Source organism: Stegostoma tigrinum, chromosome 24, assembly GCF_030684315.1.
Source record: "Stegostoma tigrinum isolate sSteTig4 chromosome 24, sSteTig4.hap1, whole genome shotgun sequence".
In the NCBI taxonomy this organism is placed as follows: domain Eukaryota; kingdom Metazoa; phylum Chordata; class Chondrichthyes; order Orectolobiformes; family Stegostomatidae; genus Stegostoma; species Stegostoma tigrinum.
Window position 1 is genome coordinate 23247192 of NC_081377.1, and position 21949 is coordinate 23269140.

The following is a 21949-nucleotide window of genomic DNA, read 5'->3' on the forward strand; positions in this document are numbered from 1 at the left end:
ATCCACTGTACCCGGTGTGGCTTCCTCTACATTGGGGAAACCAAGCGGAGGCTTGGGGACTGCTTTGCAGAACACCTCCGCTCAGTTTGCAATAAACAACTGCACCTCCCAGTCGCAAACCATTTCTACTCCCCCTCCCATTCTTTAGATGACATGTCCATCATGGGCCTCCTGCAGTGCCACAATGATGCCACCTGAAGGTTGCAGGAACAGCAACTCATATTCCGCTTGGGAACCCTGCAGCCTAATGGTATCAATGTGGACTTCTCCAGCTTCAAAATCTCCCCTTCCCCCATCGCATCCCTAAACCAGCCCAGTTCGTCCCCTCCCCCCACTGCACCACACGACCAGCCCAGCTCTTCCCCTCCACTCACCGCATCCCAAAACCAGTCCAACCTGTCTCTGCCTCCCTAACCTGTTCTTCCTCTCACCCATCCCTTCCTCCCACCCCAAGCCGCACCTCCATCTCCTACCTACTAACCTCATCCCACCTCCTTGACCTGTCCGTCTTCCCTGGACTGACCTATCCCTACCCTACCTCCCCACCTATACTCTCCTCTCCACCTATCTTCTTTTCTCTCCATCTTCGGTCCGCCTCCCCCTCTCTCCCTATTTATTCCAGAACCCTCACCCCATCCCCCTCTCTGATGAAGGGTCTAGGCCTGAAACGTCAGTTTTTGTGCTCCTGAGATGCTGCTGGGTCTGCTGTGTTCATCCAGCCTCACATTTCATTATCTTGGATTCTCCAGCATCTGCAGTTCCCATTATCACTCCAGAGATGCAGCCTGGTCAAGACCATGAGCTGGGCACATGTCCCGGAGGGTATAATTGGAATGGCAATGTCTGTAGATATGGTGGTGCATGTGGTTGGTGCCCTTAGAGCATCACCCTACCATGTTGGTGCCCTGTGTCCAACATGGAGCTGCTTTGACGCAGGCAATGAGCTGAAATCATATGTACATGCTCTGACTTCCATGTCAAGTTTTCTCAACATCTTATTACGTTGGTGAGTTACAGAGCTGAGTATTGATGAGGTGAGTTGGGTTGTCAACAAGCTATTGAGCAATAATGCCCCATAATTGGCAACTTGCTACTGCCGAACAAGAAACTCACCATGCCCTCAACAAAAGCATGAAAAGATAGAAGTGAAATGTTCCTGATATTGAAATGGGGCTTGCCAAACGTCTGGTCAGATTCTGCACAAAGCTCCCCATAAACTTCTAAACAATAACAAAACTGAAGAACTGCAGATGCTGGAAATCAGAAACAAAAACAGAATTGGCTACAGATACTCAAGTGAGGTGGCAGCATCTGTGGAGATGGAGCTGAGTTAATGTTTTGGGTCCAGTGACCCTTCTTCAGAATGTTCTTCGGAAAAGATGCTGCCAGAACTGCTGAGTTTGTCCAGCAATTTCTGTTTTTATCTCCATTAACCACGTTACTTAGACTCCTATAAGATTTCACCAATAACAAATAAAAGAACTGCAGATGCTGGAAATCAGAAACAAAAATAGGATTTGCTGGAAAATCTCAGTAGGTCTGGCAGCATCTCAGAACATACTGACATACGGTCACTGAATCCAAAATGTTAACGTTGATTTTTCTCTACAGGTGCTGCAAGGTTCCATCCATGTCCATTTTAAAGATAGATTAGCATTCTTTGCAAAATGTTAAGAGTTACATGTTTGTGACAGTACTATGAACCAAAATTGCTCGACACAAGGAAATTGCTATATCACCCCCAACCCACCCTAATGTCCTCATGTAATACTCAGAGGATGCAAACTTTGCACTTTCTGAAAGCTAGGAACTTGCAGGTGATAATTTTTGTCCATAATGAGGCCTTTGAGCAAATACATTTTGCTGGATTTGGCATCACAGCTACAATTCGAATGGACACTGCTACACATACCACGGGTGCAAGTGTGCATATTGCGTTTGCTCCTGTCCCATTGATTTATAGGGTTGATAGGTTGCTGGTCCTGGGTTTGAGTCTTTTGGATATTTCAGGCGGATTGTTTTGGATCTAAATGAAGAGACTATGGATTTTGGTGACTCCTTTGTCAGGGAATGGTTGACTTTGTATTGACCTGGAAAAGAATTTCAAGCTGAAACTTTAGCAGTAATGATACAGTTCACAGGTATACAAAACAGATATTCTTTACCACTTATTAACCGTAGACACCTGCAGCAAAACAGCCCTGTTGTATGCACAGAGATGTATTCTGAAACCAGGAAAGCTCTTGCCTATTATAATGCTTCATTATTGTAAGAGGCCAGAAGTACATGTCTCTGCTCAACAAGTACATTGCATCATTAACACAAAAGTACTAAATACAGACTTAGCACTCCCCCTTCAAAAGAAACAAAATGAAAACCATCAATTTTGCACTGCTTTGCTTAGATATTTTATTCACCTTCTAATAAGAGAGATGATGCACTTATAAGCACTATGTAAACAGTTCAGCAGCATACATAGAACCATAAAAGCCAGGAGCACAAGTATTCTGCTCTGCCTTTTGAGCCTGCTGTGCCATTCAATATGATTATCCAACTTAGTATCCCATTGTTGCTGTCTCCCCATATCCTTTGATCACTTCAGCCCTAAGAACTATGTATAACTCCTTCTTGGAAATATTCAATGCTTCAAATGCTTTCTGCAATAGAGAATTTCACAGGTTCACCACTCTGTGAGGACATTTCTCCTCATCTCAGTCATAAATGGCTTACTCTATATCCTTAGACAATGATCCCTGGTTCCGGATTCCCCAGAAATAAGGAACCTCCTTCCTGAGTTTACCCTATCCAGTCCTGTTATAATTTTACAGGTTTCTAGGAGATCCCCTCATTTTTTTAAATAGATGAGAAGCCAGATAACTTTGTATCAAAGTTACAGGCAACATTGGCTTCTATCCAGAAAAACAAACTGGTTTGAAACTGAACAAAGCAACATTAGGTGTCTCATAAATGGGGTTTAGATTTTTACTGAGGGCCTTGAGGTGAAAACAAAGTTGTATAGCTCACTTCATTATTGCTGTTTTGTGTAGTCATCTTCAAAATAAATTTTTATTATAAGTGTTTTACTTGGAAATTCACAGTGAGTTTTATTTCCTCAGTGGAAAGAGGCCAAAATAATAAAAAAAAGTTTACAAGTGATCAATGACTCGGATGAGTGACTGGGCCAATATGGTGTCTCAGTGGTTAGCACTGCTGACTCACAGCATCAAGGACCCCGGTTTGATTCTTAGCCTCGGGTGACTGTGTGGAGTTTGATTATTCTCCCTGTATCTGCAGGCACTTCCTCCCACAATCCAAAGATGTGCCAGTTCGGTGGGTTAGCCATTCTCAATTGTTCATTGTGTCCAGGGATGTGCAGGCGAGGTGGACTGTTCATGAGAAATGCAGGGTGTGGGTGTGGTTCTGGGTGGGATGCTGTTCGGAGGGTCGGTATGGGCTGAATGACCTGGCTTCCATACTGTAGGGATTCTATGACCAAACACTTGCAGCATAGGAATCTGTGATCAAACATTCAGTATAATTTGTCAAAGGCTCACTTGTTTTCAGGAACAATGCAGTCTTGTCATGTCTTGTGGAGCAACAAAACACAGACTATTTCCTTGTGGGTTTCCTCTGGGTGCTCCAGTTTCCTTGTATTCATAAAATGTATGTACTTACATGGGGATGGTCCCTTCAATTTGCCTGGTGGAATCAGGTCTCGTCTGGTTCTTGATAAAAATGCCGACTCAGCAGAGACATTGTTAGTTTTCCCAAGATAAACATTAGAAATCTGTGCAAAGATTTGTAAATAGTAGATTGAAATTCTTCTGCACGTATCATATGACTCACCTTTCAACTCCTCCATCTGTTATTATGAGGTATAGGTAGGGCCGAAAGGAATTTTCAACAATTAACATGTCAAAAAATGTTAAAGGCACTATTGGAAACAATATCGACACACTCTTTACATTTATGTATTATGGCAAAATAATGTGGTGAATCCTGCTTCCTCAATTTCAGGTTAGAAAATATGGCACTGCGCTACTTTGCTCTGTAAAATTCGCACCTTCTCTGGGACTGTAGTTCAGTCAAGTTCTTTTTAAATAAACATGACAACCTAGAGCTGTTGTATGTAACTGTTCCATGTAACAAAATTGTGTGTATCGCTTACAGACTTTAGACCTGCTTTAGATACCTCGTCAGGGTTAGAGCTACAGCCCCAGCCTCGTGACTAATCCCCACCCTTTATTTTAATCCAGCACTTGTCACATTCTCAGAACATTCCGATTGACTTTGCAATCTCTTTTTTTTTCCTTCTGTGCAGGGCCTGACTATGTTTAATTTCTCAAAATAATGCTGGTTGAATCTGTAAAACGTTCTCTAAGAACGTCTTACTTAATATACACACGATGGGCCAGATTTCTGAGGATGACAATCACAAACAGGAAACTGAACCAGGTGTGGGAGGGTCATCAGGTTCAGTGGTGGAGGAGGTGTCACCAGGGGTGAGATGGGAGAGTGTTGAGGAGCAGTGGGGGTAGGTGGTCAGGTACAGTGGCAGTGGAAAGGGCATCTCAGGTCTGGGGGCAAGGAAAGATGATGGGGGTCGGGTTGCAGGAGGAGGTGAGATCTAGCAGTCGGGAGATTCCTAGGTTTATGGAGAGCTGTTGGGTCAGAATCCCAGGGCGATGAGGGGGTGGGGGTGATATTCCTTTCGAGAACAGAAGTTGCTGGAAAAGCTCAGCAGGTCTGGCAGCAACTTTGAAGAAAAAATTGACAGTTAGCATTTCGGATTCAGTGACCCTTCCTCAGTTCAAATGTTAACAATTAAAATAATTTTTAAAACAATTCAAATATTTTCTTTGAAGGGGCAGCATTGTGGCTCAGTGATTAGCACTGCTGCCTCACAGCGCCACGGACCTGGGTTCGATCCACCCTCGGGCCACTGTCTGTGTGGAGTTTGCACATTCTCCCCGTGACTGTGTGGGTTTCCTCTGGGTGCTCCAGTTTCCTCCCACAGTCTAACGACGTGCAGGCTAGGTGATCAGAGATAATGGGAACTGCAGATGCTGGAGAATCCAAGATAACAAAGCGTGAAGCTGGATGAACACAGCAGGCCAAGCAGCATCTCAGGACCACAAAAGCTGATGTTTCAGGCCTAGCCGCTTCAACGGAGAGACCCTCTCCGATGAAGGGTCTAGGCTCAAAACATCAACTTTCGTGCTTCTGAGATGCTGCTTGGCCTGCTGTGTTCATCCAGCTTCACACTTTGTTATGCAGGCTAGGTGAATTGGTCATGCTAAAAGCACATAGTGTTCTGGGATGGACAGGCCGTGTGGGTTTATAGGGGGACAGGTCTGGGTGGGATGCTCTGATGTTCGATGTGGACTTGTTGGGTCAAAGGGCCTGTTTCCACACTGTAGGGATTCTATAAAGAAAAACAATAACACTCAAAAGCTTTGATGAAAGTGTATACTTTGTAGCATCTTCATCCAGAAGAAACAGCAAAATCTAATCTGGTGAATAAGCTGCTCTCAGCTAGTTTTGCTAGACTTCATTCCAGTGCAGCCTTTGGGTAAATCTCAATTTTGGCACTTGATTTAATTGAGTTAAATCCAGACAGATTCTTATCAGTTCTGAGGAAGGGTTACTGGATCCGAAATGTTAACTGATTTTTTTTTCACAGATTCTGCCAGACCTGCTGAGCTTTTCCAGAAACTTCAGTTTCTGTTCCTGATTTACAGCATCTGCAATTCTTTTGGCTTTAATTCTATATTCCTTTGTTCGATGATTTCAATACATTGCGATTTCTCCTTATGATACCATGATCTTTTCCAATCATATATGATCTCAATTGTGGTGTCTTTGCTCTCATCTTTATTCATCTGTTATTCTTATGCCATACTTTCTCTCTCTGAGCTGCTGCTAACCTTCACCAAATTAGTTTGAAAATTGGCCATTTTGAAAAAACTTTGAAGTTCTGTGATGTTCCCATAGAGAGGAATTCTCTTATCAACATTTTTTCATGTGGATCAACTGTGAATCCATTAGCTTGAATGATATGCCGAAGAAACTTTCTCTCAAGTCTTGCCGACTTGCATTTCTGCATTCATAGGGCTTTATGTTCTAATGTTTCAATCATGTTTTTCTTCTGTGGATTCAGGTATTAGTATCTAATTCATGTGGATTATTACACAATAATTTTTGCCTTCCAATTTTTAAAAATTCATCCACAGGATGTAGGTATTCCTGGCTCAGCCAACATTCATTGTCAAGCTCTAGTTGCCTTTCAGAAGGTGGTGGTGAGCTGCCATCTTTGAACCATTGCAGACCATTTGCTGCAGGTAGAGCCATAATGCCATGAAGGAGGGAATTCTAGGATTTTGACGCAATGGCAGTGAAGGAACAGTGATGTATTTCAAATTGAAGATGACAAGTGCAGTGAAACTTACAGGTGGTGGTGCTCCCATGCATCAGTACACTTTATCCTTCTAGAGGTAGTGATCATGATTTTGGAAAGTGCTGGCTAAGGAGGCTTAGTGAATTTCTGCATCTTGTGGATTGGACACACTGCTGTTGGAGGAGGGGGCGGAGGTGTGGAAGGGTTTGTGACTGTGATGTGTTAGACATAGTTCCCTGTAGCATTGCTGCCACAGACATGATTCCAAATGTAACAATTAAAACAATAACACTCAAAATGGGGTTACATGCTAGAATCTTCATCCAGAAGAAATAACAAAATCCACTGTTTATAGCCAGATTGGTGAATAAAGTGCTCTCGGTTAGTTTTGCTGGACTTCATTCCAGTACAGCCATTGGGCAATTCTCAATTTTGGTGCTTTGTTGAACTGAGTTAAATCCAGATTGATTCTTATCAAACCACTTGGTTTTGGAATCATAACCTAAACTGAATATCATCTTGGTGAATGAGTGAAACCACTTTTTGTTCTAGCATATATTTTTGTTTCTTCCTTAACTTTTTCCAAGAGTGGATGTGGGGGGGCTCTCCTTGGCTTGTAGCAAGTTGATTGAGTATGATCTCATCGGGTGATGCAGTATTCTATTCTTAACTGCCCGAATTGGTGGAAAAGTTGGGAGGTCATTGTGAACTTAATTTGTTTACATTTTATCACCAATCTCATTGACTTTAAAAATGAATGTCAGCTTTAAGCATTTCTTTCTATTTCACAGAGCGCATTCTGGGCTCCAGATAAAATAGAGAAATTCCATGATTTCTCTTTTTATGTACATGACTCTCATTGTTGGCTGGCCTTCAAAATTCAATGATGTTCATCCAGGATGTTGTAATCTATTGGTGATGGCTGTTATTTAATTTGTTTAAGCTGTTTAAGTTTATCTAATAATACCAAAATGCCAACTTCTGCATCTAGTGAGATAACCATTTACTTTCAATTTGACATTCCAATGTTTGTTTTCAGAATCAATGATTTCTTTCACCTTTTCTTTCTGACCTTGTTTGTTTCCAAAGTCCTATTGTTTTCCAGGTGTCTGCAGTTTAAAATGACAGGGAAATTTAAATATTTTTCACAATTTGGCAATGTGAATATTCTTTCCATTTCTATCTTTTGTGACCTTTATACTGAAGGCACTACAAAGTCATAGTTGGCATGCTTCCTTTCCTTTTTGGCATGATGTGGTTTTCTTCTTTGCAGCCAATGAACTGAGGTGTCTCACTGAACTTTTACCACAGCACAGCTGTCTTTCTTGAAAGATCTCCCGGTTCTGTTTTTGAAGTCTTTATTGCCATCTTGAATATAATCTGTTCATGAATCAATTCCATTTTCCACTCTTCATAACAGCAATGCTCCTCCAGTAGAAGAAATCTCTGCTTCTTATCTGGTCTCTGTTCCCTTCTATTAAACTTTGCCTGTTCAATAATTAAGTTTTAACAAACATTGAAATAAGTGTTGAAGACCAATATACCTCTTCATGTGATGCTATGTTCTCATCAATACCTGTGTCTTGTTAATATCTCATTCATGATCATTCCAGCATTGTAATGTTCTGACCAGGTCCTCTGGCCTTTCTTGTCTAATCCTGAAGCAGTTTTGCACCTCATGAACCTGTCGCTTACAACTTCCCACTCCTTATTCTGATTTGACTCTTCAATGGCAATGGAATGTTTTCAGAAGCATGGCAAAGTTAGCTTCTGTGTTTTCCTGAGCTCTTGAGCTGTTCCCTTGATTCTGTGTCTGTCACACTGCTTGCAGCAACAGGCTATTGTCATGGTTATCCAGTCTCTGAGTCTGTTTTCCAGTGTTATACTACTCCAAGAGGCCCAATGTCCTCGGGTGTCTCCTTCTTGACCAGGAGATTGACTTCATTTGCTGACTTTGATGCTTCTTTTCACGTTTTGCAGCTGCCACCATTCTTTTGTGCGTTACTGCCTAACTGTGTCCAATCTCCCAAAATGATACAGCTTGAATCCAAGGAACTTTCTGCAAAAAAAACTTCACTTGCAGCTTAGCCTATAAGCACATTATCTTTACACTGAATTACGGCCTCTGCTCTTTTCAGCTTTCACTATTTAAACATGTCTGCCATCAATGCTATATCATTATTGTGTATGCTTTTGACGTTAATATTGTAACACTACGCAAATTCGATCCCTATTTTAACTTTCAGAAATGCATACCCAATTTGAGCAAAACAGGTCCCACAGAGTAAAGACACATGAGTCCAGTTAGCAGGAGGCGTTGGAATCTTTTGACATAACAATTTAGACCATTCTGAAGGTTGGTATCTCCAGTAATGTGGCACATCTATAGCACTACGTTGAATTATTAGTCATGTTACTTGTGACCACAATAGTATCTTTGTTCCAACATATGTTAATAGTGACTCAGGAATTGTAGAAGTGAAACTCTCAAGCTAGATATTGTAATCACACTTCTACCTCCATCAGCACTCCTACCTGTATAGCTGTAAAGCTGAACAAACCCTTACTTGAACAACAATGTCACTTCCCATTTTTGCAAATGCAACATTTTACATATTCATGTGATAAATATCCAAAAGGAATAGCAAAGCAAACTTCAAGAAAATCACTGTAATGAAAACTGAATTATTTGACACCTCCATCTGCAGTGCATTGTAACAAAGCAGAGAAGCTTCACTCAAGTGGTAGCTTGCTGATAATTTCTCCAATTGCAATAGCCTTTCAAAGATTTTGAGTTGCCTTACTCACATTATACTCATTGGGGCCTGGTGTTACGTTTTTGAGATCATCCATTTTCATGGCAATGGGACGCTGGAACATACTGCTGTTCCCCAGGTGATAATCAACCTTCGATAGAATTGGAGATGGAATATTATATGCATTTGCTCCAGGCGTGTGAGAAGTGCTTCTCCGCCCTTGACGGGATGCCTAAATGATGGGAAAAGATAAAGAGGTCTTATTATTGGAGCAATCATGGAAAAAAAGAGAACAGTGTCAAATGAGTCAGCTCATTTCAGGCTTTAATCAATGTACATTTAGATTAATTTGCAGTTACTTATCATTTCCAACACACAAATCTTGGATCGTATGTTAAGGCAGTTTCTGTCGTTTTTCTGTTTACTGAGGCTGTATGTATAAAGATTCAGTTCTTCGTGGAACAAGTAGCAATTACCAAACAAGGACTGAATATTTTCCTTGACATGCAACTACGTTATGAGGAGAAAATGCAATAACTCACTTTGGATGCAAGTCCACCCATTCCTCTTTTGGAGACAGAGGTGCTGAAAGTTTCGACTGATTTGTGAACATAATCATAGGAACCTGGTCCTGGATTTTCATTCTGTAAAAGAAAGCCTGTGTAAACATTTACGAATCAAAACAGAAGGAAATGTTTTTATTGTTTCCATTGATAATCATCACCAAAACAGGAATTTCTTTAGTTCACTCATGAGTTATGGGCATTTATTGCCCATTCCTAGCTGGTGAGCTGGCTTCTTGAACTGCTGCAGTCTTTGACGTAGGGAATTCTAGAAATTTGTCTCAGTGATAATGTTTTCATGCCAGGTAGACCAGTGACATGGATAGAACTTGGAGATGGGACTGTGCTTAAAATTATTTGCTGCCCTAGTCTTATTACTTGATGGATTCCACGGTTTTGAAAGCTGTTGTTGATGGAACCTTGGTGAGATGTTGCACTGAACTTTATAAATGACACACAATTCAGTCATGGTGTGCTGGTGGTGGGGCAGATGAATGTTTAAGGTTGTTGTTGGTCTGCAGATCAAGGACTAGTTTATTCAGGATGGTATTGAGCTTCTTGCATCAGTGCTTGTCCGGGCCAATCAAAAGTACTCTTTCACACTTCTGCGGTATGCCTTTAGATGGTGGACGGACTTCAAGGAGTCAACAGGTGGGTTGCTCATCACTGAATTATCAGTTTCAGGCATGATCCTGTAACCACAATATTTATGTGGGCTGGCCCAATTAGATCATGGCCATTGCCACCTTGTAGGATACTGCTACTGGAGTTTCACCAATGTTAACATCACTGAATGTCAAAGGCTCTCTTTTTTCAGAGATTGTCAATGCCTGGAACTTATCTGACATGAAGGCTACCTGCCACTTATTAACCCAGACCGAAATAGTATCCAAGTCTTGTTGTATGCAGGTGTGGACTAAAGTTTTGTGACTAGCACTAAAAGCTGTGCAAAAATCAGCAAACATCCCTATTTTTGTGTTTATGTTGGAAGAGATGATGTTGATAAAGCAACTGAAGCATGTTGGGCCTAGGACATCACCCTAAAGAAACTCCTGCAGTGCTATCTTGAGGATGAGATGATTGGCCTCCAGCAAGCACAACCATCTTTCTTTGTGCTCGGTATGACTTCAACCAGTGGAGAGTTTTCCTCTTGAGTCGTGTTGATATAGATTTTGCTACAGCTCCTTTGTACTTAAATACCGGTCATGAAGAAGGGTCATTAGACCTGAAATAATAACTCTGCTTTCTCTCCATGAATGCTGCCTGATGTGGTTAGTTCATCCATCAATTTCTGTTCATGTTTCAGATTTCCAGCATCCATAGTGCTTAGTTTTGTTAATCCTTCATACCACACTGAATGAAATTCTGCCTCAATGTCAAGAATAGTCATTCTCACTTCTCTGAAATTCATCGTACTTGTCCAAATTTGGACAGAAGGTATAACAGGGCTTGGCACAGCTTGGTCCTGGCTGGACTGAAACTGAGTATCCATGAATAGCTCATCAAGTTGGTGATTTCAGATGAAGTGGAATCAATTGGAAAAGTGTTGTCAGAGGCGGTGGTGTGGTGGTCATGTCAGTGGATTCATAACCCAGAGCTCATGAACCTAATGGAAAGAATACACTGGCAAGCAAGTCTCACTATTCCTGGAACTCACATCAGCTTCCATCAATAAACAAGAAAACACAGTTATTTATTGTAAACAAACACATTCTTTAACATGTGGCAAATGGATTACTAATTGCTCCTTTACAAACTGAGACTGTACCCACTGCAGCTAAACACACACATTATTTCACTAGGGCAGACAAGGTCAGAAAAAAATCACATAATTTCACCCTTGTCATTTGGACTCGGGACAGAATTTGCTACTTTTTGCCTGTATTTTCCACCATGATATTCTGTAAATTAAGAGTCTAAATCACAATGGTGAAATGATGTGGCTTTCTCACAGCTCTTATGTTTTGTAGGTGATGATATCATGTTGTTGTCAACTGTAGAAGAGTCTCAATTTCATGGTTGGTTAGCTGGGCACAGGTCTTTATTTGATAGAGAAGCTTTTCTTTTCAATTTGATTTTACTGATTTGATTTATTATTATTGCCACATATAACCAAGTACAGTGAAAAGTTTTGTTTTGCATGCACAGTATGATTGAACAGAGTGGGAAACACAAAGATATGGCTGTGAGAAACGTTCACAAAAGTAAGATCAACATTAGATTTGATAATTTGAGAGGTCCATTTGAAAGTCTGATAATAGTAGGGAAGAAGCTGTTCTTGAGCTTGTTGGTATGTATGTTTAAGCTTTTGTGTCTTCTGTCTGATGGAAGAGTTTGGAAGAGATTACAACCAGGTGTGGGTTTTCTTCTACTTGTGGAAGGAGACAGTGAGAGAGAGAGAGAGACCTGTATTTGCTTGCAGGTTTTCTGATAGTCTGAGTGCAACTGCTCTCTCACATTCTGTGATAAAAAGTAACTTTAAAAAGCCTGTTTCCTTTTTAAATGAAAGGTACCTGGTGCCAGCTTTTGTGACAAAAGCATCAAAATCCAGGTTCTCCACAAGTTACATTTTATTGCATAACCAATAAGTGAACACCATACAGTGCCACCTTTAACGTTGGAGTTGTTAAATAAAAACAAATAGCTCACTCTCCGCAAGATATCAGAAACTTCCATTTTTCTCAGTTTATATTTCAAAGTCTTGACAAGACACAAGTTCAATCCCACCATGGTCATTGGTGACATTTATATTCAGTCAGTAATTCTGGAATGTAAAGCTAGTCTCGGCACTGGTGCCATGAAATGATCATCGATTGTTTGTTCATTTCAAGGAGGAAAATCTGCTGTCCTTACCCAGTCTGGCCTACATATGATTACAGACCTATGGCAATATGGTTGATTTTTAACTGCCCTCTGAAAAAGCCGAGACAACCACCCAGTTCAAGAGCAATCAGAGATCAGAAACAAATCTTAGCCTTCTCATGACAGAATATAAAGAGCTGCACAATGCCCTCAAACATAGTTATGAATAAACAGAGTTGTTCTTTACCATAAATGTTGATATTTATAGCTGATGAACAATCATGCCAAATGAAATATGCCCTCACATGGTTCATTAACGTCTGACAGGGCTTTGTCAAAAAGGTATGATAATTTCTTGGATAGCGTACTTAAGATGACACAAGGGGCTTTGTGGTACAGTGTATTGTACGTATCTCTGGGCTAGAAAATTTGTGTTTAAGTCCTAGCTGCCCCAGATGTCTCTTGTACCATGTCCAGACAGGGTGATTAAACAATAAGACTATGCAGTGATTGAAATGGAATGAAAAGTAAAGAATAGAGAACTGATTAAAAGTATTTTACACTAACTGATTTATTTTAATTCATATGTGTGGTATCAAGAAATAGTTGAGTGCATTTGATACAGCAATGGTTAAGGACTGTGTTGTGGTGCTGAGGATCGCTACTGTATAATTATTCCATTCGCAAAGCTAATCCAGTGTAATTATAATATTGGCACATATCCAACAATGTGAAAAATTACCCAGGTCTGTCCAGTCTCCATTCTTTGAATGTTCCCCTTATTGGCTCTGAGCCTCTACAAATTCAAATTATTTCAAAAGGAATCGACCAGAATCCTGGCCCACAGTGCATTGTGCTGGTTAGCATTATCATTTTCAAGAATCTATGTTTCCTATCACAATGTTTTTATCTTTTTGTTCAAATTTCTTCATAGGCTTTCCATCTCTGTTAGCAGAAACTTCCCAGGCCTGAGAGGGCGGATATGAAGGCAGGAAGAAGTGGAAGGTAGGAAATAATAGCACTAGGACAGTACGCCCTTGTATTCCTGATTCTCAGTGATTTTCTCCAGAGGTGGATCATCACCGGCAGAGGCTAACTATCTAACAAAAGCAGGTAGCCAATTAACAAATTTAGCTAAGTTATCACGGTGAGAAGCTGGATGAACACAGCAGGCCAAGCAGCATCAGAGGAGCAGGAAAGTTAGACGTTTCTGGTCGAGACCCTTCTTCTGATGCTGCTTGGCCCTGCTCTGTTCATCCAACTTCACACCATGTTATCTCAGATTCTCCAGCATTGACAGTTCCTACAATCTCTGTTTCAAATTTATCTGCCTGTTTATGTGCTGATTGGAAATGCTATCAGGATTTTACAGCATCTCACCCCATGTCGCAGATGCCTAGATGTGTTGTACCATAGGTTCCTGCTCCCTTCTGCAGCAATGCCCACTTCCAGCAGTGGCTTGAGTCCTTCTGAAGCTGCAGACCTTTTGGTTGGAACAGACTTACTGCTCTCAGTTGAATGGTGGAGTGCTGGCCTCTAATTGGCCACTTCTAGAAAGGTGTCCCAGGCTGGCATAATGACACAAGTGTGGGGATAGAATCTGTAAATGATAGCGACCCTCAAGTATTTTTAATACATTCCACCCTAAGTATCTAACCTCCCATGATCTTATATTTCTCCTAATATCCTCTAGTTCTCTAACTCTGCCCTTTTTATGTATCACAGAACATAGAACATAGAACATTACAGCACAGTACAGGCCCTTCGGCCCTTGATGTTCTGCCAACCTGTCATACCGATCTCAAGCCCATCTAACCTACACTATTCCATGTACATCCATATGCTTGTCCAATGACGACTTTAATGTACCTAAAGTTGGCGAATCTACTACCGTTGCAGGCAAAGCATTCCATTCTCTTACTACTCTCTGAGTAAAGAAACTACCTCTGACATCTGTCCTATATCTTTCACCCCTCAATTTAAAGCTATGTCCCCTCGTGCTGGCCGTCACCATCCTTGGAAAAAGGCTCTCCCTATCCACCCTATCTAACCCTCTGATTATTTTGTATGTTTCAATTAAGTCACCTCTCAACCTTCTTCTCTCTAATGAAAACAGCCTCAAGTCCCTCAGCCTTTCCTCGTAAGACCTTCCATCTATACCAGGCAACATCCTAGTAAATCTCCTCTGCACCCATTGCAAAGCTTCCACATCCTTCTTATAATGCGGTGACCAGAACTGTACACAAGTGTGTACACAAGTGTGGCCGCACCAGAGTTTTGTACAGCTTCAGCATAACCTCTTGGTTCTGGAACTCGATCCCTCTATTAATAAAAGCTAAAACACTGTATGCCTTCTTAACAGCCCTAACAACCTGGGTGGCAACTTTCACGGATCTGTGTACATGGACACCAAGATCTCTCTGCTCATCTACACTGATAAGAATCTTACCATTAGCCCTGTACTTTGCCTTCCGGTTACTCCTACCAAAATGCATCACTTCACACTGTCTGCATTAAACTCCATTTGCCACCTCTCAGGCCAGCTCTGCAGCTTATCTATGTCTCTCTGCAACCTACAGCATCCTTCATCACTATCCACAACTCCACTGACCTTAGTGTCGTCTGCAAATTTACTAACCCATCCTTCTACGCCCTCATCCAGGTCATTTATAAAAATGACAAACAGCAGTGGACCCAACACCAACCCTTGCGGTACACCACTAGTAACTGGTCTCCAGGATGAACATTTCCCATCAACTACCACCCTCTGTCTTCTTTCAGAAAGCCAATTTCCGATCCAAACTGGTATATCTCCCACAATTCCATTCCTCCGCATTTTGTACAATAGCCTATTGTGGGGAAACTTATCGAACGCCTTGCTGAAATCCATATACACCACATCAACCGACTCTCATCTACCTGTTTGGTCACCTTCTCAAAGAACTCAATAAGGTTCATGAGGCACGACCTTCCCTTCACAAAACCGTGCTGACTATCCCTAATCAATTTATTCTTTTCTAGATGATTATAAATCCTATCCCTTATAACCTTTTCCAACACTTTACCAACAACTGAGGTAAGGCTCACTGGTCTATAATTACCAGGGTTGTCTCTACTCTCCTTCTTGAACAGGGGAACCACATTTGCTATCCTCCAGTCATCTGGCACTATTCCTGTAGACAATGACGAGTTAAAGATCAATGCTAAAGGCTCGGCAATCTCCTCCCTGGCTTCCCAGAGGATCGTAGGATAAATCCCATCCGGCCCAGGGGACTTATCTATCTTCACCCTCTGTAGGATTTCTAATACCTCTTCCTTGTGAACCTCAATCCCACCTAGTCTAGTAGCCTGTATCTCAGTATTCTCCTCGACAACATTGTCATTTTCTAGAGTGAATACTGTTGAAAAATATTCATTTAGTGCTTCCCCTATCTCATCTGACTCCACACACAACTTCCCACTACTATCCTTGATTAGGCCTAATCTTACTTTCATCATTCTTTTATTCCTTAAATACCTATAGAAAGCCTTAGGGTTTACCCTGATCCTATCCGTCAACAACTTCTCATGTCTCTTCCTGGCTCTTCTGAGCTCTCTCTTTAGGTCTTTCCTGGCTACCTCGTAGCCCTCAAGTGCCCTAACTGAGCCTTCACATCTCATCCTAACATAAGCCTTCTTCTTCGTCTTGACCAGAGATTCCACCTCCTTCGTAAACCACAGCTCCCACGCTCTACAGCTTCCTCCCTGCCTGACAGGTACATACTTATCTAGGACACACAGGAGCTTTTCCTTGAATAAGCTCCACATTTCTAATGTGCCCATCCCCTGCAGTTTCCTTCCCTATCCTATGCTCCCTGAATCTTGCCTAATCTCATCACAATTGCCTTTCCCCCAGCTATAGCTCTTGCCCAGTGGTATACACCTATCCCTTTCCATCACTAAAGTAAACATAACAGAATTGTGATCGCTACAACCAAAGTGGTCACCTACTTCTAAATCTAACACCTGGCCAGGCTCATTACCCAGTACCAAATCTAATGTGGCTTTGCCCCTTGTTGACCTGTCTACGTACTGTGCCAGGAAGCCCTCCTGCACACACTGGACAAAAACTGACCCATCTATAGTACTTGAACTATAGTGTTCCCAGTCAATATTTGGAAAGTTGAAGTCCCCCATGACAACTACCCTGTCTCTCTCACTCCTATCGAGAATCATCTTTGCTATCCTTTCCTCTACATCTCTGGAACTATTCAGAGGCCTATAGAAAACTCCCAACAGGGTGACCTCTCCTTTCCAGTTTCTAATCTCAGCCCATACTACCTCAGTTGACGAGTCCCCAAACATCCTTTCTGCAACTGTAATACTGTCCTTGACCAACAGTGCCACACCTCCGCCCCTTTTACCATCTTCTCTGTTCTTACTGAAACATCTAAATCCCGGAACCTGCAACAACCATTCCTGTCCCTCTCTATCCATGTCTCCGAAATGGCCACAACATCGAAGTCCCAGGTACCAACCCATGTTGCAAGATCACCCACCTTATTCCGGACGCTCCTGGCATTGAAGTAGACACACTTCAATCCAACTTCTTGCTTGCCGGTGCCATCTTGCGCCCCTGAAACTTTATTTCAGACCTCCCTACTCTCAACCTTTTCTATACTCAAACTACAATTTTGGTTCCCATCCCCCTGCTGAATTAGCTTAAACCCACCCGAATAGCCTTAGCAAATATCCCCCCCAGGATATCGGTACCCCTCTGGCTCAGGTGAAGACCATCTTGCTTGTAGAGGTCCCACCTACCCAGAAAGAGCCCCAATTATGCAAGAATCCAAAACCCTCCCTCCTGCACCATCCCTGTAGCCTCGTGTTCAACTCCTCTCTCTCCCTTATTCCTCACCTCACTAGCACGTGGCACGGGCAACAAACCAGAGACAACAACTCTGTTCACCCTAGCTCTCAGCTTCCATCCTAGCTCCCTGAATTTCTGCCTTAAATCTCCATCTCTCTTCCTACCTATGTCATTGGTGCCAATGTGGACCACGACTTGGGGCTGCTCCCCCTCCCCCTTAAGGATCCCAAAAACACGGTCAGAGACATCACGCACCCTGGCACCTGGGAGGCAACACACCAACCGTGAGTCTCTCTCATCCCCTCAGAATCTCCTATCTGTCCCCCTAACTATGGAGTCCCCAATGACTAATGCTCTGCTCCTCTTCCCCCTTCCCTTCTGAGCAGCAGGGACAGACTCTGTGCCAGAGACCTGTGCCCCACTGCTTTCCCCTGGTAAGTCCCCCCCGCCAACAGTATCCAAAACGGTATACTTATTGTTGTATCCTCTGCCATTACTCTCAGTGATTGTTATATCAATGCTGTCAGATCCCTCAGCTCCACTACCATAGTTAGGCACTTAGTTACAAGGGAGTAGATGGTCACCTTACTGTTCTTACTACATACCTGCCTATATTGAAGTTAACTTATCAATTACACATCCATTCTTCGAGTTCCTTAATCTCTTCCTGGAATTTATTGAAATCCCCCTCCAGATTAAGTGCAGAGTGATTTGCAAATTTTGGAATTTTAAATCTCAAGTCCAAAACATTTTAATTAATATTGTACAAGCATGGCCCCAGCATCAATATTGCAAATCTCCACCCTCTAACATTTTCTCTGTCAGAGGAACTATCTTATTCTCTGTTTTCACTTTTGCAGTGAACTTGCTAACCATTCTATTAGCTGTCCCCGACTCCTTATACTCACACCTTAGTCATGAGTTCAATAATGTGGCAACTTATCAAAGGCCTTTTGAAAATCCAAATATATATTATCAACTACACTACCTTAACCTATCCTTTTGGTTAGTTATTCCAATAATTCAATAATGTTGACTATGCATGATCTTCCCTTTTGGTATTTGCTTTATTTTCGGTTTCTGAATGTTTTTCTATTACACTTTGAGTAACAATTATGTTAACTTTGTGCAGCTGATATCACAAGTTAATTAGTCCATAGCCTCCCAGACTTATTCTATTTCCTGCCTCATGTTGAGCATGTTGTTGCGAGAAGCACACCAGGCAAGTGGCAAATATTTTATTACAATACGGATTTGTGCCTTAGGATGGCTGAAGGGCTTTAGAAAGTCAGATGATGAGTTGGCTTATTTAATCAGCAGTAACCAAACTGCCCAGCCTGAAAATTTCTTTGAACACTCGTATGGCTATCGTGGATTTGGAGGAGGATTGGGAATTCATGTGCATGGAACAAAGACATGTACAATTACAACCTCAGGCATGCGGTATCCACCCATTCGTGATCTTAGGGTTGCTGTAATGCCTGGGCACACCTACTTGGGTATATCTGAAGAAACCTGTCTTAGTCATTTATGTTTCATCAGGGAGGCTGTCATTGAGGTACTGCTCCTTGAACACAACTTCTAGACAAAATACAGAACAGAATAGCTTTGCCCATATTTGTAAACCTCACCACCATATTGCGTGTTCATGCCACTAATCCCTTTAAGTCACTATGAAGACATTTGCTAAATGAGCCAGTTCTGTGTATCAGTATATTCAACATATGACAGCAGCATTGTTTGGCAGAGAACATAATGGTCCCTGAAAGCAACACAAAAACTCAGAACTTTTACCAACGGCAATTTTAAAGTGGATTGATCTGGTCAACTTTGCCCTTGATCATAGTGTCATGGCTTCAATCAATAGAAAAGCATTACAGATTAATCTTCAGGTAATTGTGGGAGAGAGTGGCCTTGTGGCGCAGCTGGTAGCGCTTTGGCCTCTGACCCCACAGTTTCAATTTAAGGCCTACTTCAGGACCTAAGAGTCACAGAAGTTGTCTTAATAATGTGGCCAAATGGGTTGTCAATCTACATGTGCTTGGGTTAAACGATATGAATGTGAGAGGCTTCTGGTCAAAACTGTTTAATACAGGTTGGCACTGCTCAAGCTAATGCCTCAGGTGACAAGCTATTAGTCTGTTCCAGCGAAAAAACTAGTTACACAAACAGATAATAAGATGTTCATTGTCTGTCAAATGTTTCATTATATGTGGGAAGCCTCTAAGTCTAATCTTGGGCGATTAGAACCAAATTATACAAGCCAATGTGTGTTCCCCTGAAAATAACCATTTTGAATCAATACGCTATGGGAACATTATTTGAAGCATTAGGCAAACTGAACAATTGGATACTGTGGAACCAGGCCAGGGTTGGCACAACTATATGGAATAATGTACGTCAGTCCGTAACACATTCACTTCCGTATCACAAGGTTCTGGGTTCAAGTCCCACTGCAAAACATGAGTGCAAAAATCTAGGCCACAGTAACAGTGCAAAACGGGGGAGCACTGCAATGTTGGAGTTACCATCTTCTACCTGCCTATTCAAGTAAATTTAAGAAAGACACCATAGCAACATTTCAGGAGTGAGGGTGGAATTAGTAATTTGAGGAAGTTGGGATTCAAATCCCACCCCGATATGACAATCTCCTTCGCTACCCTACTTTAGGAAGGAAATCTGCCATCATCATCTTGCCTGGCCTACATGGGACTCTAGACTCTCAGCAATCTTTAGTGACCTCTCAAATGGCTTATTTAACAAATACTGCCAGCAACTTTCACAGTCCATGTAACATCAGTAACACCATTTTCAAATCTTCTTGAGGTCACAAGGTCACTTTTAGTGTGCCCTGGATTCCAACTTTGGCAACCTACTTTATGTTATCCACATACTGCCACCCTCCGTTACACCATTTAAATGTGGGCGGCTCATATATGGACATTACTCACATTCAATTCTGCCATATTAGCATCAAATTTGCAGGTTTTATTGCACTTGCAAATATAATGCTATGCCAGCTCAAAATGTGTATTTTTTGTTACTCTTCTAAAAATGTTAAAATTGGCCTCCTGCCATGGATATTAACCATTAATGTGTCCAGTATTTTGCAGTCAATACCTTCACAGATGAATATTAACAACATTCCTGACTCTGCCTTTGTTGTTGTTTCTGGCTGCCATCTGCTGCTCTAATGGTAGAACTCTGCTGTATATTGTTGGCAACAATTCTCTTTCCAAAGACATCACACACAGAGCACCTAACAGAGTTCCAGGTGTCAGAGCAGCAGTGGAAACTGGTAGGACCAAACGGAGGAGGGTAGAGTGGGGCTAGTAGGAACTCCTAGTGGGGGAAAGAGAGGAAGATAGCAGACAGGACATGTGATCTGAAAGGAAGGCAAGAGTGTTAGAGTATGACAAGGGGAAGAGACTGTTACCTGAATGGGAGATTTTGCCACATAAAAAAGGAAAACTGGCAATCTGAATACCTTACATTTTCAGCAACATCTTAGGATATTTAGAAGTAATGTATTCTCATTCACTTGCAAACACTGCTTGCTCCTAATCTGGACTGCTCACAGGACAAAAGGCAAAAGAAAACTGTTCTCCTCCTTCCAGCTGTGGTTGGTTTTGTCATCTGGTGGTTTATCATAGGACTCATTAAATTCGAAAAGTTTGAACAAAGGCAACTAACTCAGCAGTAAGTAAAAATACACATTTTGTAAGTGTCTAAACTATTTGCACATTGTGACTAATATTCATCTGCTGTTAGCACTTTGTTTGGACATTTTCAAATTCTTCCTCTTCTCATGGTCTCATGGTCATCTTTGGTGTGTCCTGGATTCCATTCTCGGCCCCCTGCTTCTTGTTGCCCACACACTGCCACCGCAGTAACACCATTTACATGTGGTTGGCTTATACAGGTAGACTTCTCACATTCAATCCTACCTCTCTGTCAGCTTATTAACTCCAGTAGCAATAAATTAAACAGAAACATACTATCCACGGCGGGACTCAAATTACTAATATCAGGCGAATGAATGTCATCTCAAACAGGGGTGTAATTTTAAAAACTTGACATACAAACATTTTGTGTATTCATAAATGGCTCTTTTATATTGTCCTGCATTGTGTTCTGACTTGTGATTGTACTCCAAAACGGAACTCATTTACAACCGAGGGACTGCCTGTATGTGTGATATTAAGTTATGGATGAGTTATAAATTTATAAAGCTCAATGATGGCTGTATTTGTAGGCCTTCATCAATAATTCTAATGCTTAGATAGGTTTATTTCAATGGTTCTTACAGTGGATGTTCATTTCACCTTGGCCGGAGTCTTCCATCCCCTGTTTAGCTCTTTGCCACCAGTGATAAAACCTACATTCATACCTTAACACCTCAAAATGCAGCTTCTGAAATGTTCTCTTTGCCAACTTTTAGCCTTTACAAACTTCAACTAATCCAAAATTTTGCAGTCAAGTCCCATTCTACATGAAGCTGTTTTCTTTTCAATCCAAAATGCACAGTGTCACCAGATTAACTTTCCTACCCTGCATCTTAATTTTGAAGTATTTCCCCAGC

At 41.7% G+C, this 21949-nt stretch overlaps 1 protein-coding gene across 2 annotated transcripts in view; it reads right to left on the bottom strand.

The window, feature by feature from the left end:
• Positions 1 to 21949, bottom strand: part of stpg1 (sperm-tail PG-rich repeat containing 1) — a 61130-nt gene that overhangs the window by 18554 nt on the left and 20627 nt on the right. For both annotated transcript variants that reach the window (XM_048558229.2, XM_048558228.2), the window contains 4 exons: positions 9696 to 9797; positions 9206 to 9385; positions 3676 to 3787; positions 1913 to 2090 (listed from right to left, as the gene is read on the bottom strand). In XM_048558229.2, the coding sequence (XP_048414186.1) occupies positions 1913 to 2090; positions 3676 to 3787; positions 9206 to 9385; positions 9696 to 9797 (572 nt within the window). The remainder of the gene's footprint in view (positions 1 to 1912; positions 2091 to 3675; positions 3788 to 9205; positions 9386 to 9695; positions 9798 to 21949) is intronic.